We start from the raw sequence: 26,988 nt of genomic DNA, 5'->3' as shown, positions 1-26,988 counted from the left end.
TATGGGGGTAAAGGTAACTTCTTATCCACATTTCTCACAGCGCCTTTTCCCCCATCCCAACGCGCGCGTACACACACACACACCTTCTTCCTCCCCGCTCCTCATTCTGTCTCTAAAACCTGTATCCCTTTCTTCTCTCCCTTGCTCTACCCAACTCAGTCCTCCCACCTGCCGTGAGAGAGTCCTCCAAGGAAGACAGATCATCATTTAGAGTTTCAGTAGAGTGTCCGGGAGCCTGAGGGACAGAAGTAGCCCGCAGCTGGAGGGATGGTGGACAGGCTCTGTTCTGCAGAAGCCAGTCGTTCAGCCACCCAGAGGCTTCTTGCCGAAGGTGCATTGGTTGAGAACACTGTAGCCCACCGTGGTCTCTGCCCAGCTGGCGGCTTTTCTAGATCTGTCCAGGCTTTCTCTTGGTCTTCCTTGCTAAGGTTTTACCAGGTTGTGCCTTAGAGAGCTGACAGAGGGGCAAGGCAACCCGGTTCTCTATCAGGGCTTGGTAATCCCTCAGGAGGTCCCGGCTCAGGGGCACACTAGGCAGCAAGGCCAGTTTTAGCACCTTCTCCTGGTAATGAGGCAGAGGGTTCGGGCAGGGCCAGCCCCTGGCGAAATCATTGGGAAGTGGGTTGGGCATGAGCTGGAGGCCTCTAGGCTCAAACCTTCCACCAGCTGAGATGTGCCGGTACCTGTGGGAGGAAAGGGGCGTGGAGAGAACAGAGAGGTCAAAAGAGAGATGCAGGCATGGTGGAAGGAGTAAGAAGGAAAAGCTTGAGGCTTTTTTTCATAGCCTTATCAAAGTTTATTTTCACAATGCTACAAAAGTGAGCCTCAAATTTAGAATTCTTCATGTTCCTTTTGAAAGAACATTTTTTGAAACGCCTGAGTATTAAATATCAAATCATGCTTAAAAATTCTAAGGACTTGGGGAGGCTGGCTGGCTCAGTCAATAGATCCGGCTTTTGATTTCAGGGTGTGGAGTCTGAGACTGAATGTTGGGTGTAGAGATTAATTTAAAAAATTATGTAGGCTTTCAGTGAGAGACTCTTGAATGCTGAGAACAAACTGAGGGCAGATGGGGTGGAGGGAGTGGGAGTGGGGTGAGGGGCATGGAGGAGGGCACTTGTGGGGATGAGCACTGGGTGTTATATGGAAACCAACTTGACAATAAACTATTTATAATTAAAAAACAAATTATGTAGGCTTTCAAAAAAAAATCTGACTCATTTCAAATTACGACAATGATAAAACGCCAACCAATGAAGATCCCAAACTAATATTGTTCAAAATAAGAAAGAATCATCCTTGGGATCCTGTTAGATTTTGATGGTGGGAAAGCCTGACCAACTGTCGTCATTGATGTCAGTGCCCTAAGAAATAACGTATTTATATTCTGAAATTATATTTGTTGTGCACATCCTGAGACTGAGGTATAAAGCCATGTTTTGCCAATATTTTTCTATTAATCTAACACAAGCTAGCAAGTGATCATGTTGTAGGGAATAGCTTCTGTGTCTTCTCCTGATTGGATATTGGTCTATGCCATACAGCATGCATCCTGTGTATTTGGTGTTAGGATGGTGAAGTGATGTTGTGTAGATGGTCAATCCCCCATCCTTTTTACATATTGTCTGTATCTCATTATCCAGATTCCATCTTTCAGTCCCACTTCCTCCGCTCACACAGTACCAGCAAGAAGAAAGAATGAAGCTCAAGGGCTCCTTCTCATCACTGGTGAACGTGATGATGTCTCAGAGCCCTTCCTGCTCTGACCTGCTGCCACGGGACACCTGGTCTGATGGCTCCCTCTTCTACAGGCCTGTAGTGTTAGGGTCAACCGAGAGAAATGGACTTTTAAAGACATAGGTGAATAGTGGCAAATTTCCTGTTTCAACATGCTTTGCAGCTTGTCCAGCAGATGTCCCCCTGTTTACTGTTTTTGGTTTATCAGACATTCTCAGGTCTGGCTCTACATTAGAATCACTCCTAGGAGCCTTTTGAAAATTTTTTCTTAATGTTTATTTATTTTTGAGAGAGAGACAGACAGAGTTCAAGCAGGGAAGGGGCAGAGAGAGAGGGAGACACAGAATCCAAAGCAGGTTCCAGGCTCTGGGCTGTCAGCCCAGAGCCTGATGCGGGACTTGAACTCATAAACCATGAGATCAGGACCTGAGCCGAAGTTGGAGGCTTAACCGACTGAGCCACCCAGGTGCCCCACTCCTAGAAGCCTTTTACAAATTCTGGTGTTCAGGCTGCCCACTCCCCAGGCCAACTAAGTTAGAATCTCATGGGTGGGGCTCACATATTTTTTAAAAAGACCCAGGTGGTTGTAATGCACTACCAGAGTTGATGTATGTGTAAATGGGTTTATGTATATATAGAAATCTTCTATTTATGTAAAAATGTTTGATTTCTCAGCAATGTCATGGGTATGTATAAATGTTCTATTTCCCAGCAATATCATGGGTTTCTGTATAAATGTTCTATTTTGCACCAATATCATGGACTTCTTGAAGCTTAGACCTGTCTGAAGTCCTTTCTGGGTCTCTTAGGCTCTAAATGTGTTCGCTCACTGATCTGGAGACATTTTTAGACTATTTTTTAACGCCTTACAGAACTGCTCAAAAGGAATAACAGGACTGGATGGGCCTTTCTTCCCACCATTCTGTCTTCGTCCCACCTGATGAACTTGCACATATTCTTCAAGGTCCAGCTCACGTACCACGTCCTCTGTGAACAGTAAAACCTTGCCTGGGACTCCATTCCTGGCTCCAGGGACTGGGCCTCCAGCAGCAAACAGAGGAGCCTTCTCTCACGGGGACGATGTACTAATTACAGGATTTACTGAGCCCCCTGTCTACACCAGGCACCCCTGCCTTTTTGTCTTCTAACAACCCTGCAAGGTACCAGGTACATCTCCAATACAGACTTGAGGAAGTGAGGCCTGAAGAAAGTCACGTTCCTTTGTTGTATAGCAAGTTTGTGACTGAGCTGGGTAGGCTGCAACCTAAGATGTGTTTGGCTCTTGAACCCATGCAGCTTCTACCATCACACACAGGTTTACTGTTTGCCAAGCATCATGCTCAGCTCTTTTCATGGATAATTGTATTCCTCTTATGCTGTCTTTATAGCACCTTATATCACATCAGGAGTAGCTGTGAACTTGTTTGACTCCCCAGGTGGACAGGAGGGGAAGCGGAACATAGAGGTTAAGAATGCAGTTTCAAAACTGAGCTCTCTGGGTTCAGATCCCAGCTCTGCCACTTCCTGGCCATATGAACTTGGGCGAAATAAGTGACCTTTCTGTTTCAGATGCCCCCTCTGTAAAATGGGGTTGATAGTAATAGTTTCTATTCGGGGTGGTGAGGGGTTATAAATAATAGAGCTCAAGTGATTAGAACCTCCGGCACTATCATTTCACTGAAGTTTATTTTTATTTTTTGAGGAGTGATCTAAGTCTTATCACCTTTGTATCCCTCGTGTTAGCACATACTAGCAACCAATAATCTGTACTGTGAGGGCTGCAGAGAGAAGCCAAGGTCCTGAATGATCTTCTATCAAAATCACCAACCGTTGGCATTAAAAAAAAAAAAATCAAAAACCTCCACAGCCTCCCCTCCAACCCCCCAAGACTTCTGTTGATACCCTTGGGATTGGAACTTGAGATATTCTGTCCTTATTCCCTACCCCCTTTCCTGCCTCTCATCCTCTCACCTAGACTGGACACAGTAGGGATATGTGTGAACTCCAGTAACTCATTCCACACTCCTGTCTCTTCTTAGACCAGTCAACCCTCCATCCCCTTCTTCCTACCCTTCCAGCCTTCACCCGGTTTCTGCACGAAGCCTTCCTGGGGGGAGGCTCCGGCCCACAGCAACCCCTCCTTCTTCTGAATTTATGTAGTAATATCTGTTTTTTGTATCATGCTCTCATATATTTGTTAACCCATTTTATCTTCGCCCAGGTTGGTAGACATGGTGTTTACCGTCCCCGTTTTATCGATGATGGAATTGAGTCTGGAAGAAGGGAACAATTTGCCTCCTCTGGACCTTAACCTAAAGCTCTGACTCCAGATCTCGGGTTTTTCCACTAGTAATTGATATCCTTACCACAGGCGCTCTCTGTGTCACACTTTGGGCACATAGCACGTGTGGGCTTGTATGGTTAGCTGACTTTCCACGTGTGGTAGGTCTCTGCCTTTCATAAGGTCCCTGCGAACTGACTGGATGATCTCTCTCTCTAGCCAGGGCCTACCAGGTCTTAAGCACCTACTTGTAACCCCTGCATTCTAGTTAAATGGTTCAGCCCCTCCCCTGGCTGTCCCCTCTCTTGCCCCCTTACCTTCCTTCGAGCTACATTCAGAACAGTTTAGTTGTCAGATGACCAAAGGCAGGGAAGGTTAGGATACCAAGGTAGGCATCAGAAACGCGAATCAGAGAGAGGGAGGGGCCACCCCTGAGGAAGGAGCTCCTCTTACTTCCTGAAGTTCTTCGGGGGCAGGATGTTGCCCTTGGCATCGAGGGGTGGTGCCCTGGCTTCACTCCTCAGCTTGAGTTTCTCCAGCTCTCTCAGTTCCCGCACCGTCTTGGCGGTCACCTGCTTCTTCCTGTGGCCGTCGGCGAAGATGGGAGTACAGCGGATGAAGGTCAGAAAGCTGTTGGGACCCATCCAGGAGGGCGGGGGGATGGGGGGCTCCGCTGGGGGGCGGCCGCGGGCCCCGGAGNCGTAGGGCCTGTCGGGCCTGGTGGGAAAGGTGGCGGGCAAACGGCCCACGTCGAGCCACGTGTGAAAGCCCCACGTGTGCGGCGCTGCGTCCTTCCAAGGGCGGATCAGTCGGCGGCGCACCTCGGATTTCACCTCGGTGCAGGGCGGCGGCTTCAGGGCCAGCCGGTGGTAGACCTGCGGGGTGAAGCCGGGCCACTCCCCGGGCTCGCGGGGGAGGAGGAACTCACGCTGAGCCCGCGACCGGTAGGTCGGGAGGGGCTCAATGGCGCGGGCCATCTAGGGAAAGACAAAAGGGAGCCTGGGGGACCTCTTGGCCTCTGTGTCCCCGGAGCAGGCGCAGAGGGAGCAAGCTGCCGGCCTCCTCGGACCCCGGACTCTCATCGGGACACTGGCCGCGTGCCGGAAGCCGTCTCTCCGCGCCTGCCCTGCCGTCGGAAGTTCCGTCGGCCCTGCAGGATTCCCCAGCTTTCGCTCTCTCCTTCCGTCTGGTCTGTTAGGTTTTGATTTCCCTGCTCTCCACGCTTTACTCTAAGTCTCTGCGCTCTGGCTCCCCCGCGCTCCTGCCAGGAGCTGGAGCTCCTAACAGGGCACGTCAGGCCCGGGGAAACTGGTGGTGGGGGTTAGTGCCCGTTACCCGGCAACGCATAGTACCGCGCAACACGTAGAAGGAAGCTCTTTCTCCAGAGAATGCAGCCCAGGGAGCTCTTCTCTCCCCGACTCCACCTGTTACTTGTTTCTCCGTCATTGCTGCATTTCCCTCACTTCTCCTCCAAATACAAGCAGGTATGGAAAACATCTAGCAGGATGCTTCCGTCTCTTTTTTGTGTCCCACCTCCCGGTGAAATAAACAGTAGCAAATATGTATTGACACTGTGCTAAATACATCTACAACTCAGTTAACTCTCACAACCCTGAGAGTGTTGTTACTGTCCCATCTCAGAGATGCAAAAAGCAAGACCCCATGAGGGTAAATAACTCACCTGAGTGGCAGAGCTGGGACTTGAGCCGTCTGTCTGCGCTATTTATCATATATGCTCTTCTGCAATACCTCTCCCTCCTTTCCACCCGAGGACTTTGCTTCTAAAAGCTCACCTGTCTCTTGGGCCTACTCCCCTGCCATTTCCACAGGATCACCCCGGTAGGTAGGGCTGGGAGGTCTAATAACTAGCCATCTCCTTTCCTCTGCTCAGAGCTCTGTGTTCACAGTAGCATATGATTAAGAGAGGAAGGCAGTGGAGAGCTCTGAGCCAGATCTACTGACCAGAGGAAAGTATGGCCATCCCAGGGGGAGTCCTTAGCTCAGCAGGGTGCAAACAGATAGGCTGTAGAGATGGGGCCCCACCTCCTACCTGCAAGATAGGTTCTTGGACATGGGGTGGATTATTCCGCCCTCTGAGTTGTCTTTGTGGGCTACTGGCCATCCCTCTTCTGGGCCTGACTGCCAGGAGGAGTGGCTTGGTAGGGAAGACTTTCCTGGCAGCATTGTTTGCTGTTGGGGTTGCTATGGTGATGCTCCCTGGGAGGGCTCATCAGTCCCCTGGGCCCTGGATGCCTTTCAGGTAAGACAGGCATGGGATAGGACTCCTAAGTTTGGATTGCAAAAGATGGTAACCAGAGGGGCTTCTGGGGACTTGCCTAGGAGGGCAGGAAGAGAACAGCAGGGCAGGCTGGCTTCCTGGCCCTGGATTAGGGTGGAGGTGGTCAGGAGGCATCTAGAACTGTGCCCATCCTTCCCTAATACTCCAGGAGGGGAGGGTCCTGGCCCTCTGCAGGCCTTTCCCTTACAGGGAGCTCTAAAAGGCCTAAGTTAACCATCAGTTTCAGAGGTTCTTAAGAAAAAGCTACTAGTTTCTGTGCTAAAAAAATGTGACCGTTCACAGTGTGGGAGGCAGTCCAGCCCAAAGCCCTTAGCACTCTCCTTCATGTGCTTCTTCTCCGCTTCAGGCTGTACCTCCTCCTTGTCCCCACCATGTCCAGTATCTCCCGCGTTCTTCTCTGGCCCCTCCTTATGGCTCAGGGACCAGACACCGACGCACCAGAGATCACACTTCCACCCCGGATTTTATTGAGTTATGGTAGTGTTCTCGAGCTGGTTCACATGCATGTGGTCAGCTGGGGCCTAGGGTGGCTCCTTGCAAAGCTGAGGTGTGAGCTAAGGAAGCGAGGCAGGGCAGGGCCCTTTCAGTCTTCTCAAGCCTTGGGCCAAGTTCTTGGCAATGCTAGTCTCTCTGGCATGATTTGGGGCATTATCAGAGAAACATCTCTTGGGAGCACATTGGGCACCCATTCTTTGCTTCAGACGCATCCATTCCCCCTCCCCCAATTCAACTCTTGACTCATTACAAGAGACCTTTTTACCAGGATTTCTTCGTGCAGGAAAGTTTCTTCGGACTTGGAAACATGGGAAGGTGGGAGGGAGGGGCAATAAGAGGGACCCTAGGAAGCAGATCTGCTTGTCTGGGTGCCTACAGTAAAGAGCCCTTGAGGCAGGTACCCTGGGCCTGGAAGAAACCGTGCACTGCAGGTCCTCCCTTCTCTGGGAATTAAAAGGAACAGAAGCAAACTGAAACCCCTTGTCACCTTACCCAACTTCTGGCAGTCTCTAGATAATGATCTAAGGAAATAAGCTTACATTTATAATTAGAGGTTAATTTGGAGAACATACACTATTTACAAGGAGCAGGGAAGGTGGGAGACTGCTGGGCACAGGCACAGTCTGGGGGGTTCCTAATCTCTTCTCACCCTTTCTTTTGCTGTTCTCACCCTTCAGCTCCTACCAGGGAGAGTGAGGAGTCAGATTGTCAGATTTTCTTGGGGAGCATCAGGTGACACAGAGACCTGTCACCAGGCCCTCGCTGCTTGCAGAGGGCCCAGTGGCAGTCACAGTGTGACATCTGCCTTGGCAGAAGCAGGCAAAGTGGAGCTAGAGGGGCGGACGGTTCCTGCCTGCCGTCCTCACTCAGAGGGCTTGGGTGGCCCAGCCGCACGAGCTCCTGAAAGCGTGGATGGCTTGGGCAGCAAGGGTAAGGTCGGGCCTCTACCGCAGCTCGGGGATGAACTGAGCCCAGTTGATGCCGTCGGGGCCCAGAGGGTCCTCCTCCAGCCCGGGGAAGCTGATGTCCAGGAGGACCTTGCTGAGGCTGTCATTCATTGTGTCCAGAACCAGGCCTTCTGTTAGAGAACGGTTGGCTGAAAGGCTGGCAACCTGTGGCCCGGGGGAGCCTGGCTTGGGGACTTCCATATCTGAGGGGGAAGGGCTGCTGAAGGGGTCAGAGGCGAGGTCAAAGGGCTCTGAATTGAGGAGCTCTCGGGGTGAGTCAAAGAGCGGGATACTTTTCAGCGGGGTGGTGCTGAGATCCGTCAGCCCCAGGGAATCAGGCAGGGGGCCGAAGGGAGCCGGGGGGGCTTGTACTGGACTGAAATCTAGCCCCCCTCTGGCTGGGGGTGTGAGCCTCCAGGATTCAGGGGTCACCGGGAGGGCAGACTTGCTCGGGGTGGAGGAGATGGGCAGTGTCTCCTTAATGGGTGTCTTGAAAGGTCCTCCCTCCTCCTGGCAGGAGCCAAGCCGGGAGGTGGGCTCGGAGGACGCTGCGGGCAAAGTGAGGTCTGCGGCTCGCTGGGAAGCCCCGGGGCCTTCGGAGAAGAGTAGCTCAGGCTCGTCCAGACAGGGAGGCAGGAGGTGCTGTTTTCTGCGAGACCGACTCATCGCCCGTCCCTCCCTTCGTTTGATGACGAGCATTTCTGAGACGCACCGGGCTGGGGACTTGAGCCCGCTGTAGGACTTCTTGGGCCTCGGGGTGGGGGAGTGGGATGAAGACTCCCAGGAGTGGGACAGTTCCTCTTTGACAGCTGGGCATGGCGAGGGCCACTCCTCCAAGGGCGGGCTCTCTACTTTGATGGGTCTCCCCAAGAATGGTGTTTCCTCCCCGGGCTGGATTTCTTCCTCCTTGATGGACTGAACTGGAAGCAGAGGAGACAGCCTTTCTCCAAGCAGGAATCTGTCCTCTTGAACGGGCCCTGCGGTGGGCAGAGGGGCTACCCCATCATCAGCTAGCAGCACCTGCAAGGGAAGCCAGGGGATGGTGAGACGGAGCTCTCCAGGCCTTGAGGTTCAACCCGGTTACCAGGCGAGACACAAGATCATGGCTAAAGCAAGCCACATGCTGGTGCTGCTCCTCTTTTTTGTCTTTTTAAAGTCTTACAAACTATTAAATAGGAGAATATAGGATGAAGGCAGTGGGTCAATTCCAGGGGAGGGGGGTAAAAGAACATTTAATATGGTGCTGGTATAATTAGTACCCATCGGAGAGAAAATAAAATTAGATGTCTGTTTCATACCATGTACAAAGACTTAAATAGAAAAAGTAAAACCATACGAATCCTGAAAGAGAATCTAGGAGACTACATGTACAATCTGAGGGTGGGTGCGACCTTCTTAAGCAAGACTGGAAACCCAGAAGCTGTAAAAGAGAAGAGAGACACATTTGACTAAAAAATTAAAATCTTACTGCGGTGAGAGATTCCAAAAACAAAGAAACAAACAACAGAAGTAAAAGAAATCATCTTCAGCATAAAAGACTGACGTTAATATTTTAATAACAAACAACTTTCACTTATTATCAAAACCCCATCGAAAGATGGGCCAAGCCCATAAATAAGTATCTGACGGTGAACAATTCCAAGTGACCCAACATAACAAGAAGGTACTCACACTTATTGGTAAGCAAAGAAAGACACAATGAAACAAGGCGATATCATTTATATATATATGTGTATATACACATATATATATACACATATATATATATGGGCAAATATTTAAAAGACTATACCAATTGCTGGCAAAGATATGGGTCTTATCATGTATTGCTGGTGGAAATGTAAATTATTGTGTATTTTCTTGGAAACCAATATCTAGCAATATTTAATAAAATTGGAAACACATTTCCACTCAGCAATCTCATGTCTGCTTTTCTATCCCACAGAAATAAAAGCACCTGTAAGAAAGATACTTGCAAAGATATTTATTGCAGTGGTGTTTGAGGGCAAAAAAACTCGAAGCAAAATGTACCCATAAAAGTGGAATGGCTGGAAATTTATGGCATAGCCACACGGTAGAATATTATGTGGCCATTAAAAAATGACGACAATGCCAAGTGAATTGGAAGAATTTCCACGTAGCAGAAAAGTGCAATGTAATCCCATTTTTAATGTTCTGTGTGTTGTACATGCCTATAAAAAATGGCTATGGCGAGATGTATGTATGGTACACTAAGATCATGGATAAACTGTAAAAGCAAGCATACTAAATTGTCAACATGGTGTATCAGGACAGCAGGGGGGATGTGGGTGAAGGTGGGAGGAGGGGAGGCACAAAGAAGAAAAGAGGAGGAAAAAAAGACTGCATTAAAACAAGAACAATTTATGTGCTACAGTCACATGGATACAGTTAAAATGACATATGGTAGTATGTATAATTTTATGTATATTTTAAAAATATTTTTTAAATTAAAAAAAAAGTAGGGGTGCCTGAGTGACTCAGTCGGTGGAGTCTGACTCTTGATTTCAGGTCAGGTCATGATCTCATGGTTTGTGAGATCAACCCTCGGTCAGGCTCCATGCTGACAGCACAGAGCCTGCTTGGGATCCTCAGTCTCTCTCTCTCTGCCCCTTCCCTGCATATGCATAGTCTCTCTCTCAAAATAAATAAAGTTAAAAAAAAAAAAAGCAAACAAACAAAAATAAAGCAAACCTAAGTCTCTCTGAACTCCAGAGCCCATGCTATTTCCATCTCAGTGGAGCAGGTAGGGGGTGGGACCTTTGCTCTGTTAAAGGTCAGCTCTTGCTCACAAATTCTTCTCTACAGACTATGTCTAGACTTGGTAGCCCATCACCATACGGTCTTAACTCAGGCTCCTCATCTTCCCCTCAAGCTAGACCACCGATGCTCTGCCAGGGGCAATGTCCTGCCCTCCTGTGGGATATTGGGCAATGTCCAGACACGTTTTAGTGGGGAGAGACGCGGTGTGCTGCTAAAGATCCCTCAGCGTACAGGAGAGCACTTGTCCACCCCCAACAAAGAATTATCCAGCCCTAACTGTCAATAGTTCTGAGGCTGAAAACCCCTGAGCGAGACTGACCCAGTCACTCTACCGTTGGGTATAAACTGGCATCTCCTGCCTCCATGACACTGCCCATTAGAATGCTCTTGCCACACCTGTGTATCCAAATGTACGTGTTTTTTTTTTAAATTTTTTAATGTCTTTTATTTATTTTTGAGAGAGAGACAGAAACAGTGTGAGCAGGGGAGGGTCAGAGAGAGAGGGAGATACAGAATCCAAAGACAAGCTCCAGGCTCTGAGCTAGCTGTCAGCTTGAACCCACGAACTTTGAGATCATGACCAGAGCTGAAGCCGGACGCTTAACTGACTGAGCCACCCAGGTGCCCCCAAATGTACGTCTTTCTAAAACCCACTTTCCATCTGAGCTCTTCCTTACCCATCCCAGCCCATCTAGCATAATCCCCCTGGTCTGATTCTTATAAACGCATCAGGTATTCATGGGCCTTCTGACACCACTTATGTTGTAATTCAAGTTCCTTTTTAGCTCTTCTAATGCTCTTGAATTTCCCATTGTATTTAGGCCTTGTCTACCCAAATAGATTTATAAACTGAGCAGAGTGCTTTGCAAACTAGAGGTCTAACACTTCTAACTGACTGCAGTGTCTCCTTGGAGAAAAACCAAAGCCACTCACCTTGGGGGCAATACGGACCCGCTTGCTATTGCGGGCAAGCTCTGAGCTCATGAGGGAAGCTGCCAGGGGCAGTGGCACCTTTACCGAGGGCTGCAACACCAGCGACTGGTTCACCGGGAACTGGATAGGTACCAGGTACGAGCTGACCCGTGGTAGCAGTGGTTTCATCTTCCGCCCTGGGAGGAAACAGGGGAGATCAGGAGCAGGGGTCCAGGGATACACCCCTTCTCAATCCCAGGAGCTTTGCTCTCCTTCTCTGGGCTCAGACTCGAAACATGCCCCCAGAGCAAGGACTAGCCTGATGCCCACTCTCCCATACTAACGTGCGCCCAGTGGGAGTTCAGTTTTGATGGTCACGTTCCGGCGGAGCTCAGGATTGGGTCGTTTCTGCTGCTGCTTGTGGCAGATGGGGAGAGAAAGAAACCTGGGTTAATAAGGCAGGGGGAGAAGGCAGGAGAACCCACCAGCTGCTCTGGGATCATGCGCGGAGCTAACCGACGGCCCAGAAAGAGAAGGCCGGCCTGGGGCGGATGCAGGTGAGCGCTGTCTCCAAAGCCTGGTTAGTGGGAAGAGGTGGGCGGCACACAGAGCTACGATGTCAGGACAGTCCTACCACCTCATCTGTGTGTCCTCACCACCCTCAGGGGATGCTACAGCATGTAGTTCTAGGAGCGGCAAAGAAAAGCCAGGTAGAGAAGGAAGAGCGAAACTGCCACGTGCCAGGCCCTTGCCGTCTCGCACCAAGCCTGTGGCATGTCTTGCTCTGCTCAGTGAACCTTCGTCATGCCCATCGTGTGCGATGCGGGGAGGGGAGTGGGCGGAAGCTGGGGGCGGATGAGGTGGCAGTCATACATTTCCTTAGTCCCGGAAGCTCGGGGGTGCTCTGCCTTCAGGGCTGGACGTCACATAGCCCCAGGCTCCCTTCCCCTGTCCACTAAAGCCATGCTGAGCAGTGAGAGGAAAACAAGGCCAAGCCCCGAGCCGGGAGGAAAAGAATCTTACTGATTCCAAGTGCTCAGGCGATTGTGGAGACCCTGGGTCCAGTGGCTGGTGGCGGTCAGGCATTGTGGGAAAGAAATGAAATGAAGTTACCACCAGCGTGGCCAAACTGACCAGGTCGGGAAAAACAGCTATTCCTGTTTGATGCTGAGGGCCACCCAGGACAACTTCCCCTCCCGGGAGAACAGTTACAGCTGAGAGCGGCCTTACAGGCACCCGGAAATCCCCGAACAATCGCTTCTGAAAACAGGTTCTGGTGGTTCAATTTCTGGTCTCCAGGCCAAAGAAGGGCTCTTTTAAAGCAGTTTTTCAGACTCTCTCTATAAGAATCTCCCAAGATGCTTGTTAAAAATATGTATTCCTGGGCCCATCCCATACCCACTGAGTCAGAAGCCCCAAGGGGAGGGACCTGGGAAGCTGCATTTTAACAGACATGGCAGGCAATTCTTATCCGCAAGGCAGTTAGGGAAACACTACCCAGGGAAGTCCTCTATTTGGATCAGAGCAGTCCCCTCCAAGGCCTGGTTTGGCACAGAAGTGTGTCATTTGGTATTTGTCAACTGAACTGAATTCAGCTAGTTTTATGCAGGTCATCTCTGGGCTGGCTGGCTTCTAACTCGGTCCTGGCTGGATCAGATCATCACAAGGACGACTTGTTTCCTTTTGAGATGGATATTATGACGACCTGCTCTGGCCCTATTGAGATGAAGCCAGGACACTCACCTTAAATACCTGGTCCAATGTCAAGTAACGATTGGCGCTGGGGTGGATAGTCCAGAAGGAGACCTTGCCGTTGGCAGATGTCTCCCGAACAAACATGTCATGGAGAGAAAGGTTGTGGCGGATGGAATTCTGAAAGGAGAGAAAGACAACTGGTTATCAGCTTCTTTGGCTTCTGAAGCATCACCTTTGAAGTTTCCTGAGAGGAAATCAGCCTCAGGCCTCCCACACCGTGGCCAGCAGCGTCCTCATGATCTTGCCTATTGGCCACTGTCTCCCTGCCGCTCCACACTGCCGAGCTGGCCAGCTGGGCCATAAAGCCATCAGTCCAATGGCTGGTGATAAAGGAAAGAACTGGATGGCCATCAGCAGCTAGGAAAGAGGACCGAGGCCATGAAGCAATCAATAGCAAGAGAGGTTAGTAAAGAAACCAAGAAACCAGGACATTTCTTTGAGGTAAGACAGTGCAGTAAAGAATTCCACTGTGGAGGAAACAAAACAAAAAACCCTTGCTTGGAGTTGCCCATCTGTCAGAAGATCAACACTGTGGCTCTGGCAGTGTAGTGTGAGCAACGGCGACACCAAGGGACCTCAGTGTTCCCACAAGTCCAATGAAGAGAGAGTCCCTGCCTTCTGGAGATGACATGTGACATTATAGGAGGTGAATCTTGGGTCACGAGGCCCAAAGACAGCATTTTTTTTTTTTCCATTGCTACTTAGTCACTCCAGCTGCCTTTCAATATAGTGCAAAAGTAGGGTTAGTGTTACGTGGGAGACACTCCATTTAGGTCGGGACCAATGAGGCGCTTTACAGAGCTCTTGTTGACCTTTTTTTTTTTGGCTTGGATTCAGCAGGATCAAGTCACAGTCTAAAAGATACAATTGTTTACAATTCCAGCTTCCTTTGCATTTAACTGCTGCCTCAGAGCCCCAGACACAGAACTGCTGCACATCTGCGTAGACAAACGACCGGGCCACAGTGACCCTGACTTTGGTTGCTATGGGTTGTTATGTACCTTCCAGCCTGGCTTGGCAATGTGCTTAAAATAGGGGAAGTGGTCCTCGATCCAAGTATAGATGTCTTTCAAGGTCATGCGCTTCCTCTCGGTGCTATTGATGGCGAATTGTATCATGGCCATGTAAGAATATGGTGGCCGCTCAGACACAGAGTCCTGCCAGGATGTTGATGTTCCCGGGGGCTCCTCAACCTGAGGGTTATGAGAAGCCAAAGGCAAGGAGAAAAAGGAATGACATGGAAGAGTTCATAAGACTCCTGGGGCCTCTGAAGAACATTCTACTAGAGAAAGCTTTAACCTGCAGAATTGTACTACAAAACCAATTCATCAGAGACCACTATTTCATAGAACTGAATTTTAGGATTAGAAGGGTAGTGGTGATCTAGTCAGTCCCTAGACAATGTGGAGCCACTTCTCTGTCACTGTTCATTTTGTTGAATATACTGTCCAATAGTAAGTGGAAGGCCAGTACCCATTTTCCAGACCTGGGGGGTCAAGAGACCAAGGTCTTCGCCTGCATTCTACTACCAATGTGATGTAAATAAACCCATCCCTTTTCAGTGTTTGTATGAGGGACCTATTCCCAAGAGTATGGGACAAATATCTGCAAAGCACACATCTGGCTAAGTCTTAGGCAAAGAGCTGATGATTCACATTTTAAAAAACTGAGCTCTAACTTTAGAAAGTGCACAGGCTGAAGGAAACAGCTCAGTTTTTACTTATGCACATGCAAATTTTCACTTTTATAAAGATTGTTGAATGAATGATTTAAGGATGTCTGCAGCAATGTGGTAACTGTGAAAAACAGCGCCAGGCCAAATCAAATTGGATTGCTGGGGAAGCATTTAAAATTCACACCTCACTCACTTTATTTATTATATACATTTATTATTAATGTATCTTCTAATAAATCTTTCTTGTTAAAAATGATCTACTCCTTTCATGCTGTTGGGGGTGCCCCTTTAAAGTTCAAGTGGCTCTCCGCACTAAGATCTCTTCATCATTTCCTGAATACCTACTAAGCACCTGCTAAGGGCAGAGTACTAAACTTTGTGTTAATGGAATACAGAGCGAGCCAGGGGAATCCACCCTCAAGGAAATTTCACAGACAGGGCCAAAAAAGATGCTAGGCAGAAAGGAACCTCAAAAGTTATGCAGAATCACACTAAGTGAAGTGCTAATTCCCAACCTTGGAAATTCTGCTCCACAGGCCACTTGATCCATTTCCCTTCTTAGAAAGGAGGTATTGTCACTTCCTTGGTGAGTGACAGAAGTGTTCCCCTTTACCTGACTCTGCTCCAGGTGTCGATTCTCCTTTTCCTCCATCTCTTGCTTGATGCTGCTGGAGCCCAGTCCATCAGAACTCATCTTTCCGAGCCACTGGATGTTGGTCAAGCTGTTGTCGAGAGGGCAGCCTGCTGCCTCACCGCCAGCTAGAGGGGAAACAATCCAAGATGCACTTAGCTGCCAGGTCCAGTGCCTGGCAGACCCACTGAAATCAGTGTTTAGGGAGCATCTCTCTAAGGCGTCTACCCTCAGAGGCAGGGAACACATGCTCGATCTAACATGGCCCTCAGATACTCTGCCCCATTATGGATTTCAGGAGGAACTCAGGAGCATTGCTCACGTTGCTTTTCGGTGAGCCTTACGATCAGTCACGGTGACCTTACAAAAGAGCTACTGAGTATTGGCACAAAGAAAGTCATGCTTTGGTTTTCTCCTTTATTAAAATGGAGAAAGATTCTTACTTCCTTATATGGGCAAGATTCAATGGGAAAGAGAACTAGAAAAAATAAACATCCTTTTCTAATATAAAGTAGTAGAAATGCTAACTTATATTTGGGGTATTTTCGACAGCACCCAAAGGATCTGGGTCAAGGATTCGGGATGAAGAAAGACAAGACTTTCCCCTGGTTCAGGTGAGGTGCCTGTCTGTTAAGGAGCAAAGTGACGGACTGCGGTCCTCGCTACTGGAGAGGAAAGGCTGGGCTCCTCGCTCCTTTGTCTTGCAGACCACCTACCACAGCTCTCCCATTTCTGCCCGGGAAGGGCTCCAGGCGGTCTAGGTAGATTCGCATCCCTAGTTGCAGGCTTTGGTCCCAGGGTCTCAGTGACCACTTCTGTCCTCCTGGGATCATTGCTCGCTTGGGCTTGAGGCTGGGGTCCTGGAGGGTGAGTGGGGGCTCCCCCACAGCTGATGAGGATGAATTTGTTGGGCCCACTGGTGCCACTCTCTTTTCCTTTGGCGGTCAATGCTGCGATGATGCTCTGGATATTGGCATTGTTAGGGACGGCCACCACTTGGGTGTTGGGCATGGTGGGGTGGTTAATAATCTTGATCCCAGCCGGAAACTTGCCAGAGTTGGACTCTGCCGCCTCCTTGGAGGCCTGTGCTTGACCAGGCTCTTGCTGGGCAGGGGGCCTCTTAGGTTCCTCTCCTGATGTTTCGCCTGCGGCATTCTGAACAGGAAGGGGCAGCCTCCGTCTTTTGAGAATCAGTGGCCGACGGGGGCTGGTTTTCATTATGAATCTGTGCTTTCACTCTCCATTGAGAATCACAAGTATAAGACCCTGGAAAGTGCAAGGAACAGCAGCATGTCAGAGATCTGTGAGGCTGAGAAGGAGGTTCTGTTAGAGAGAGGCGTTTTCCTCTTTCCGGGACCAAAAGCATGAGCCCGTGGGCCCAGGTTAATGATCTCTGAGCCTCATAAAGACCTCAGACAATGAGGAGACGAGTTCTACGACAAAAGAAGGCTAACAGTGAAGCATTTCAAAAGGGGAAAGTGGGACTGGGTTGAACATAGGTCAACATGGCCAAAGCTTAAGAATGTTTGGCTACAGAAACGAGCAGGACAGTTACAAAAATGTGGACGTTTCTAAAACTGCTTCTGTAACACAGATCACTTGTCGTGACTGTAGAGACAGGGATGCAGGAATAGAAGGACATGGGAATGTTAGGAAGCTTGACAAAACTCTGCTCCCATAATCTCTTTTAGGATTGATAAAGCCTGTACATGTTCATAGCATCATAGTTTATAAATAGAATGGCCATAGAATCAGAGAAGAAAGGCAAATTATACTATTGGTCTCTTGGCATCACCTCCTACTTCACAACACCTCTAATAAAATGAAACTGCTCTGTTCAAGGCCCACCGTGCTATTCGTTTCCCAGGCTGTTATCCTTGCACTGATAAAAGGAAAAGTTCATTTTTCACTCACAATTTACAAATCATTTATTTATTTATTTTTACTTCTGTTTTTTTTTTTTTAAATTGAGATAGAATTGACATATTGTATTAGTTACAGGTGCACAACATAATGATTTGGTATTTGCGTGTACTGTGAAATGATCACCACAGCAAGTCTAGTTAACACCCAGCACCACACATAGTTACAATTTTTTTTCTTGTGATGAGAACTCTTAAGATCTGTTCTCTTAGCAACTTTCAAATATACAATACAGTATTATTAATTGTATACTCACCATGCTGTACCAATTTGCAAATTACTGATATAGTGACATGTTAGTGCTTGCATGTACTTATTCATATTTTAACTTTCTAAGCATGTTACTGTATTGTTTAATTTCTCTTCCAGAACCAAGCCTGTCATCCGTATCTCCTGACTGACAGAATGTGCTATCATCAGTACGCTAAGGTGGTTTTATAATGTTAAGGAAAATGGTTTTATTTGAATAGATACACAGGATACTCTGCTATCCTGCAAAATTGTGTAATCCTATTTAGAGGCACTTTGACAGAGGAATGGGCTGTTTTAGGACATCTGCTACTCCCTGACAATGACTGTGACACCCCTATGATATTTGCTGTCTGCTTTAGAGCTCATAGGCCTCTCCACCCTGCCCTCTTCCCTTTCCTTTATAACCAGGTTTCCTCTACTTTATTTATTTTTATAGTTTATTTCTGAGAGAGAGAGAGACAGCATGGACAGGGGAGGGTCAGAGAGAGAGGGAGACACAGAATCTGAAACAGGCTTCAGGCTCTGAGCTAACTGTCAGCACAGAGCCCGACGTGGGGCCTGAACCCACGAACCGTGAGATCATGACCTGAGCCGAAGTCGGCCGCTTAACCGACTGAGCCACCCAGGCGCTCTGGTTTCCTCTACTTTAAAATCTGTTTTTATTCTACCTCCTATCTCTTTAGGCCTCCCTCTCTCCCCCACCAGTCAGTAGATACTATCCCTTCCCCATTTCCAAAAGATATCTCCCTGGTCTAAGGCTTAATTTTTGCCTTCTACTCTCTGCCTGGTCTCTTCCTATCATTGCCAACACTTTATCTAACCTAGGGGACTTCCAGAGTGACCCCTCCGACACCACTGCCCATCCTGACCAGGGAAACCTTGCAGGGTCTCGGATCCAGGAGAAGGGCCCTGGAAAAGGGTGGAGAGGAGGCAGTGTTGCTCAGTGGTGAGAGCACCTGAGAGCAGGGGAGGGTATGGACGGGTTTGTCTTTGACTTAATGCAGAATAAACTCAATCTTCATCCCGGCCAGTCTGCCTAGAAAAGTAGGCCACCCCAGCATCCCTCCCAAGGCTGTGCAGAGGTGCAGACGGTGCAGAGGTCAAGCTTCCAGGGAAGGCCAAGGGGGTGCTTTGAGAAAGGAGTGAGGTTGGATGCAGGAAAAGTTTGCACCGTGTCTCAGCCCTCGTTCCCGTGTGGCCCCAAACCTCCACTCCGGTCGTGCGCCCTGCTGCTAGACCCCCTGACCTCGGCGCCCGAGCCCGGGCTCGCAGCCTCGGCCCCGGGCCGGGCCCCAGACTCCATTCCTCCGCCCCCCGCTCACCTCCCGACTGCAGCCGCCGCCGCCTCTGCTGGGCTGTGGGCTCCAAGGGCGGGCTCCGGGCTCCTCCAACCTGGGGGCCGAGCCAGGGGCNTTTCAGTTTGTTCCGCTGTTTGAAATTGGCGCCGGCGGAGCGTTGCGGTCACGTGACGGAGCGTCGCCAATCGGCGTCCCCCCTTGTCTCCGCGTTCAGGGCTCGAACGTCTCGGCGGCCGAGGGGAGNCGTGTTCCCGGTCCTTCCCCCTGATCCCGCCCCCGACGCTTCTCCTCCCGCCTCCCTCGCGATCCTCTGGTCTTTTCCAAAATCTCCTGAGGCCTGGCCGTTCACGTCCAACTAACGATCGCCAAGCTACTGGGCCAGTTGCCTAGCATATCATCTCATTTAAGTTTCCAACATCTTAAATCCCACACTATAAGGCTCTTTGATTAATGTAGGCAGCACATTTTGTTGAGCACCTACTGTGTGCCAGGGCCTGCTACGATACAGTGGCAGCCGAGGTTCTTTTCCTTACCTTGTGTACAGTGTAATGGGAAGAGAGAACAGACGGTTTTGAAGAATCAAATAAGCCAAAGGAGAATTATAGCTGTGAAGGGATAATTAGAGGTCATTGATAACTGAGTATCTCCAGTACGAAGATCTTACCTTAGGTAGGTCAGGAAAGGCTTCTGTGAACTGAAGCCCCTTCTGAGATCTGACGCCCTTGTGCAAAGAAGGGAGTGAAACCCTCAAAGCAAAAGGATTAAGGTGTGCAAGGAGGCCGCGGGAAGATTGGTATGTACAAAGGCTGAGGACCATCTGAGGAGTCTGAGCTAAAAAGGCCTGAATGGAGTGGTGTGAGATTGAAGGTTCATAGGAAGTTGGACCTTAGCCATAACTGAGGGAATTGGGTCCTTATCCAGAAATCAAACATTTCAAGCAGAAGTGAGTAGAGATCAGATAACGCATTTTAAAAAAGTCCCTCCTCAGGGCGAGTTGGAGTGGATTAGGGTAGACCAGTTAGGCTATGGCAATACTCCAGGCCAGAATTGTTGGAACTTGAAGGGTGGTGGGGAGAGAAAGAGAGTGACAGAGAGAGGGGAGAAAGGGGCATTACTGAAGACCTACTTAAGAGGGGCGCCTGGGTGGCTCAGTCGCTTAAGCGTCCAACTTCAGCTCAGGTCATGATTGCACGGTTCGTGGGTTCGAGCCCCGCGTCAGGCTCTGTGCTGACAGCTAGCCCAGAGCCTGGAGCCTATTTCAGATTCTGTATCTTCCTCTCTCTCCTACCCTCCCCTGCTCACGCGGTCTCTCTCTCTCTCAGAAATTATTAAAAAAAAAAAAAAAGACCTACTTAAGAGGTAAAATCGTCAGGGCTTGGTGCTATTGGATAGGGAGAGACGAGGGAGATGTCAAGGTTTCTGGCTGCATCACTAGATGAGCCGTGATACCAGAGGAAGGGTCTTGGAAGGTAATCACCTGTGGAGCGGGTGCAGGGGACATGACCATGAGTTCAGTTTTAAATGTGTTGCATTTGAGGTGCACTTAAGTCATCTGGTTGTTGTCAAGTAGGCAGTGGATATATGGGTCCTGAGTGTGGAGAACTCTAGGCTGAATATATAAATACTTAAGTCACCCACTTTTTAAGTGTGAGCCATTTGCCTATGAAAGGTGTATGGACTAAGGGATGCTCCTAGGCACAGCCAGAGGGCAAGCTGTTAGATAGCGACTGTTAGATAGCGAAGGGACTGACTTGTGCTTCTCACATAAAGAGGATGGATACGGATATACATAGGATTGTATGTTTGGTTTCTGGAGAGCAAGAATATTTTCTTTGGTGTCTCCCGGATTCCTTATGAAGTAAGAAGAGAGAAGGAGATTTCAGGGGCATCTGGGTGGCTCAGTTAAGCATCCGACTCTTGATTTCGGCTCAGGTCATCATCTCGCGGTTCCTGGGATCAAGCCCTGGATGAGGCCTTTGAGTGCAGAGCCTGCTTGGGGACTTTCTCTCTCCACTCTCTCTGCCCCTACCCCCTCTCATGCTCTCTCTCTCAAAATAAATACACAAACATTTAGTTAAAAAAAAAAAGAGAGAGAAGAGAGGTCTAAAGTTTCAAGCAAGTGGAAACATCTTAAGATAATCACTGTGGATAATGAGCTGATGAAGGAAACATAGTAGGTGGGTTGCTGAGCATTGCGGAGTCCGCTGGAGCTGGAGCTGGAGCCGATGCTGCTGCTGTCATCTCCCCCCTGGACTCCGGGGGTGGGGGGGGGCAGCTCTTTAACTGGGCGTCCTGCTTCCTTTCTCTACGCCCGCTCTCCCCAACACACTTTTCTCACAAAGCACCTCACGTTATCTTTGAAAAGTATAAATCACGTTATGTCCCTTCCCTGTCCAGGGCCTTGCAGTGGCTTCCTGTGACACTAGGAATATTAAATCAGAACGCTTAACCTCGCCTGTAAAGCCCTGTGTCATGTGAATGCGTTCGCAGCCGCTACCACTCTCCAGTTCAGCCGTGCTGATCTTACTGTTTCTTGAACAAATCAGACATGTTCTTACCTTGTGATTTTTGCACTTCCTATTCTCGAAGCCTGGAGTATTCTTCGCTCATATCACTCATATGTTCCTGTTGATTGTTTGTTCTCCTTATTCCATTTCAGGTATTTGCTCAAATATCACCTTTTTTTTTTTAAGTTTATTTATTTATTTTGAGAGAGATAAAGACAGCACAAGTGGGGAAGGGGCAGAGAGAGATGGAGAGAGAGAGAATCTTAAGCAGGCTCCGCACTGTCACCGCAGAGCCCAATGCGGGGCTTGAACTCATGAAGCTGTGAGATCATGACCTGAGCTGAAACCAAGAGTCAGACGCTTAACCGACTGGGCCCCCCAGGCACCCCTCAAATATCACCTCTTCAGTTGCTTTCCCCGACAACCCTGTCTGAAAGAGCACTGAGTAGGCTCAACCCCTTATCCTGTTTGACTTTTCTCCATAGTCACTTCCCAACTAGGATGTAAGCACCATGAGGGCGGGGATTTAAGTTTGTTCTCTGACATAGATTTGCAGCACCAGGAGCAGTGCCTGGCACTATTGGCACTTCAGTGAGTACTTGTTGAGTGGCTGAGTGAAGGAATAAATAGAGGTATTGCCTGTGTTCTCCCTAAAAGTGTTTAGTTCCCGAGGCAGAGAGTTTTGTCCTTTCTTTTGTCTTCACCTGTATTTCCATGGCCTAGTGACGGAAGTCAGAGCAGGTCACTTTTGATTGTTGGCTGTACGAGTGCATCATGAATGTACGGTGGAACCAGTCTGCCCTGTTGTGGGACTTTGCAGGATGCTCATCTGCCTCCCACTTGCCTCTCTAGTGCATTCAAACTTCTATCCCACCCTTCCACTGATGAAGCTCTTGTTAAAGTTGATCTGGTTACTGGAGTCAGTGGACACTTTTTTCAGACTTTTTATTACTCCCGTGGGTCCTGTCGATCCTTGATCCTGCCTCTGTCTCTAGCCTCCCATCTCTATGGATTCAGCCCAGATTCAGGCCTCATCATTTCCCACTTAAGTAACATAGCAACCTCCTAGACTGGCCCCTGTATTTTCAGGGTACTCCTCTCCTTTCCCACTGTTACCAAGATGATCTGTCTAAAAGACAACAACCAATTGTGACATTTATGAAACAGGTGGAAAAACTTGAACATGTCTGAATATTTAATAATGTTAGAGAATACATATATGTGAGGTATATTAATGGGAATGATATAATGACTGTGAATGTCATGCTTTCTTCAAAATAATACAGGGGTAGGGAGGTGGCTAAAGGGTGTGGATGGATCCGGATTGGCTATGGGTTGATGGTTGTTGGAGGCTCATTATATTATTCATTCTGCTTTTGTATATGTTCAAAATTATCTGGAGTAAAAAGTTAAAAAAAATCCAGGTGTGATCACATCCTTCTGCTTGAAAACCTTGAGTGATTTTTTAGGCTAAAGTCCAAACTCCTATGGCACTCTTGGCTTTTCTTATCTGACCTTGACACCAGGTCCAGCCTCTCAGTTCCTACATTCATAGCCTGTGGCCAACGTGGAGTCTGCAATACCCTGAATTCACAGTGTCCTTTCAAGTCTCTGGGCCTTTTTTTTTTTTTTTTAATATTTTATTTATTCCTGAGAGAGAGATAGAGACAGCATGAGCAGGGGAGGGTCAGAGAGAGAGGGAGACACAGAATCTGAAGCAGACTCCAGGCCCTGAGCTAGCTGTCAGCACAGAGCCTGATGCGGGGCTCGAACCCACGAACCGCGAGATCATGACCTGAGCTGAAGTCAAATGCTCAACCGACTGAGCCACCCAGGCGCCCCTCAAGTCTCTGGGCCTTTGTGTGTGCCTCCCCACAGCTTGGAGGGCCTTGCCTTGTCTGCTTTTTGGCTCTCTATATCCCTTCCGTACTAGGCCAGGTAACATCTCTCTAGAAAGCCTAAAAGCCTCCCCTGGATGAGTGGAAGCATTCTCCCCATTATTGTGATTGTGTCTCTCCCTCTGCTGGACTCTCAGCTCTTTGAAGACAGGAACAGTCTCATCTATGAGTCCCTTCAGGCACTTGGAACTAGATAAATCCTTGTAGAATCAATGGTTCTTCATCTTTAAATTCCCAGCACCAGCATGGCACTCAACATGTGCTTGATCAATCGTTCATCAACTGAATGTTGTTGAGTGTGAAGTACCGTGTTTACACTTGGTGGTGTAGTAGGAAGCTGTGCCCCCCACAGTATTGAGGTAGGAGGGGCAGTTGTTAGAACTGGCTGTCAGACTGTGAGGAGGAGCTGGGGACAGAATCATCGGAATTATTTTCTCCCAGCTTTTGTTTCTTCTCTGCAGGCATGGGTTGGAATCCGAGCCTGTACCCCGACCTGACTACAGCCAGCACAATGTGGTTACTAACTGCTCTTCATTCACCTATTGATGCCTCCCAGAAAAAAACGCTGTCAAGGGTCCCAGAAAGCCCAGCTGCTATTCCTACAACAACCACTGGAGGGCCCCAAACACCACTATGGATCTGAACGGCTTCCCGTCACCCACACCCTACAGGTGCCCAGCAAGCCCATTGACCGCAATACCATCACTTCCTGGGTAGGCCATGGGATTCTTACTTTGACTTTTGCTCTGTTAGGCTTCTCAGGATGCCAACTCTTCTGCCCCTTGAACCAGGGCCTCCAAAGAATAAGATTCATGGGGCAGGGACAAGGAGGCAATGTACTCTTTCTGTCATCAGCCATCTTCTCTGGTATATATCTTTTTCTAAGTTCAAGCTGAGGGCTGGTTGGAATTGGAGTCTTTCCCTCCACATTCTTAGAGTTCAGTATAAAAGTTTCATTAACCAGTAGCTGGGTAAAAAAGTCAGACAAATGGCAGAATGAGTGAAAAATGAAATTGTTCCCCAAGTTTCATGTGAGAGGTAAAATATTTAACTAGGCACTGTATTTACTATTTCCTAGATTGAACCTGGAAAAAAAAAACCCACAGAAAATGGCATGTCCTTTTTTTTTTTTTTAATGTTTGTTTATTTTTAAGAGAGAGAGCATGAATAGGGGAGGGCAGAGAGAAAGGGAGACAGAGAATCCGAAGCTGGCATTGTGCCAGCAGCAGTGAGCCTGCTGTAGGGCTCAAACTCAGAAACTGAGATCATGTCCTGACCCAAAGTTGGATGCTCAACTGACTGAGCCACCCAGGTGCCCCATGGCATGTTGTATTTTGACGGTTTCGAAGCCCTGGGAAGAGAACAGAACTATTATATGTTGGGGAAGTGGTGTAGCCAAAGGGCCAGACAAAAGCATAATGTCCATGCAAGAGTGCTTAATTAATATAACTTGTCCAGGATTGCTCAGAAGAACCATAATACTTGCTTTGGGATTGTAGAAGAAACTGACATGTTAGAATCCCGTGGATGAGAAGAGGAGTGAGCATTTAGTGGGAACTCATTGTGTGCTAGGTCTTATGCCAGTTGCTCTCCAATACATGATCTCACTCCCTGTTGCGTCCAGTCATTCCCTTTCCTGGGGGCCTTCTTTGTGCAAGGCACTCTGCTAGGTGCTGGGGATCAAAGGCAAAGAACACTGCTGGTCTCTGCCCTCAAGGTTTAAAGATAGTTAAACAACTTGCAGCCATGCGGTGCGATAAAGTGAAGGTGGCATTGTCCCCTTTCTTATATGTGAAGAAACGGAGAGCCAGATCGAATAATTTGCCCATAGCTCCTAGCCCTTTCTCTTAATATCCCATTAGATAGGTATTTTGTTTTGTGTCCGTTACTATAGCGGGCCCCCCTTTAGAATCTGGTCTTTTGATATAGTTTCCTCCCTCAGGTTCATACTTGGTGGCTAGCCCTCCTCACTTCTTTTTGGTTTTTGTTTTTGATTCTAACTTAGGTATCACCTCAGTTTGATACAACAGGAGAAAGTTGGTTCCCAGTGAACCAGAAACGTCATCATCGAAACCAAGCAAGACATTCAAGTCGAAAATCCACCGCCTCCAGGTTCCCACATCTAACGTTTGAGAGCCCATCGTCTTCCAGTTCGGCCACGCTTGGGATCCCCTTAACCAGGGAGTGCGCCAATCAGTCAGAAAAGTGCATTTCCGGAAGGCCCTTAGTTCCGGTGCTCAGTCCTCAAAGCTGTGGGGAGCTGTCAGCACATACGCTTCAAAACTTACCTTACGTGCTCATGCCACCAGATATCCAGACCCCAGAGTCCTCGTTTGTGAAGGAGGGGCCCATTCCCTCAGATCAGAGGGAAAATAGCCTTCCAAGCTGCTCCTTTCACACCAGTACTCCCAAGAGCCCAGATCCTGGGCCTGTTCTAGTTAAAGACACTCCTGAGGAGAAGTATGGGATCAAGGTCACATGGAGGAGACGTCACCACTTGTTTACTTACCTCAGGGAGAGAGGGAAGCTGAACAAAAACCAGTTCCTTGTGAAAAACTCACTGGACTTCTCAGACACCAGCAACCTCAAGAAATTTCCATAGAGTTGCCAAGTCACTTTTCTGGCTCATGGGAGTGTACGTCAGAAGAATAAAATGCAAATAATGCCAATAACATCAACAGAAAAAAGATAGTTTAACTAGAGACTTGGAGTCATGAGGGAATCTGATTCCCAGATTTGTTTTTTAAAATGTCTTTTCCCAAAAAGTTTTTAGTGTCATAAACAGTTCACTTCATATTTTTCTTCTATTAACTGTTTACAATGTTCAAGTATCTTATAGTTACTGTTTAAAATGTTTGTAAATAAATAGTTGCAGAAAGGTTTTAGAGAACCCTGCTTCTGATTACCGATCAAGCAGCAATACTGCCTTCTCCACAAAAGGCCTTTCTTCATTTTTTTTTTTTTAGCCACTACTCATTAATCCTCTAATCACCCCATTCAACTGAATTCATTCCACATTTTGAGTCCCAACTCTGTCAGGCTCAACAACAGCTGCCTTTGTGACATGGATGGGAAAATCAAAGCAAACTCTATGGCTTTTCAGAGCTGAGCAACCTTTTTAGATCTCTGCAACCTTGCCCATCTGCTAAAAGTCAAGATGAGGAAAGGTACCCAGCCCTGTGTTAGTGAACACCGTGGTCAGGGACAATAAAGTGGACAGAGATAAGTTACTTAAACTGTCTTTGGGTTTATTTCCATTCAAAGAAATCTGCAAATACCACACAGGGTGGGGAAAATGATTTCTTGTAGTGGCTGTTTAAAATGTATGTAATTAAATATGGAAACTTTTCCGAGAAGACTAATTACTGTAGCTAATGCAGGACTGCCCAGGCAAAAACTGCCTCCATTGCCCTTTCACTGATACACATAGCGTCTCACTCAACCGCATCCATTCAGCATTAAGAACCTACTCTGTGTCCAGGTCGGCCTGAGCTAAACAAGCCGGGATTATTCCGTTTTATTATATAGCTGGGGAGCTGCAGCCCAGATAATGGGCTGTGTTTAGGGTCACACAGTGAGTGGAGGCTGACCCATCGA

At 48.3% G+C, this 26,988-nt stretch overlaps 3 protein-coding genes across 7 annotated transcripts; 1 reads left to right on the top strand and 2 right to left on the bottom strand.

The window, feature by feature from the left end:
- Positions 1 to 194: 194 nt before the first annotated feature.
- Positions 195 to 6,168, bottom strand: TEX52 (testis expressed 52). Its single transcript, XM_077758995.1, has 3 exons — positions 6,069 to 6,168; positions 4,472 to 4,995; positions 195 to 683 (listed from the first exon to the last, which is right to left on the bottom strand). Exons 1-3 carry the CDS (start codon positions 6,138 to 6,140, stop codon positions 389 to 391), a joined length of 891 nt encoding a protein of 296 aa, XP_077615121.1. The 5' UTR covers positions 6,141 to 6,168; the 3' UTR covers positions 195 to 388.
- A 593-nt stretch (positions 6,169 to 6,761) lies between these two features.
- Positions 6,762 to 19,090, bottom strand: FOXM1 (forkhead box M1). 4 transcript variants are annotated; one of them, XM_077759190.1, is made up of 9 exons: positions 19,011 to 19,090; positions 16,230 to 16,779; positions 15,496 to 15,641; positions 14,209 to 14,400; positions 13,196 to 13,324; positions 12,476 to 12,520; positions 11,797 to 11,869; positions 11,474 to 11,649; positions 6,762 to 8,779 (listed from the first exon to the last, which is right to left on the bottom strand). In XM_077759190.1, exons 2-9 carry the CDS (start codon positions 16,729 to 16,731, stop codon positions 7,757 to 7,759), a joined length of 2,286 nt encoding a protein of 761 aa, XP_077615316.1. In that variant the 5' UTR covers positions 16,732 to 16,779; positions 19,011 to 19,090; the 3' UTR covers positions 6,762 to 7,756. The 4 variants fall into 4 exon arrangements, with proteins under 4 accessions (XP_077615316.1, XP_077615317.1, XP_077615319.1 ...); XM_077759191.1 differs by having other exon boundaries at positions 11,797 to 11,866; positions 19,011 to 19,089; XM_077759193.1 differs by lacking the exon at positions 14,209 to 14,400.
- A 4,747-nt stretch (positions 19,091 to 23,837) lies between these two features.
- RHNO1 (RAD9-HUS1-RAD1 interacting nuclear orphan 1) lies at positions 23,838 to 26,621 on the top strand. Of its 2 annotated transcripts, none has more exons than XM_077759189.1 (2): positions 23,838 to 24,062; positions 25,397 to 26,621. In XM_077759189.1, the coding sequence occupies exons 1-2, from the start codon at positions 23,937 to 23,939 to the stop codon at positions 25,991 to 25,993; spliced, it is 723 nt and encodes a 240-aa protein (XP_077615315.1). In that variant the 5' UTR covers positions 23,838 to 23,936; the 3' UTR covers positions 25,994 to 26,621. The 2 variants fall into 2 exon arrangements, with proteins under 2 accessions (XP_077615315.1, XP_077615314.1); XM_077759188.1 differs by having other exon boundaries at positions 23,838 to 24,104.
- Positions 26,622 to 26,988: the final 367 nt, after the last annotated feature.

This window comes from Crocuta crocuta, unplaced genomic scaffold (genome assembly GCF_008692635.1).
Source record: "Crocuta crocuta isolate KB4526 unplaced genomic scaffold, BGI_CrCroc_1.0 scaffold72, whole genome shotgun sequence".
NCBI lineage: Eukaryota > Metazoa > Chordata > Mammalia > Carnivora > Hyaenidae > Crocuta > Crocuta crocuta.
Note: the sequence above shows the minus strand (reverse complement) of the source record. Positions and strands in the feature narration are given on the sequence as shown.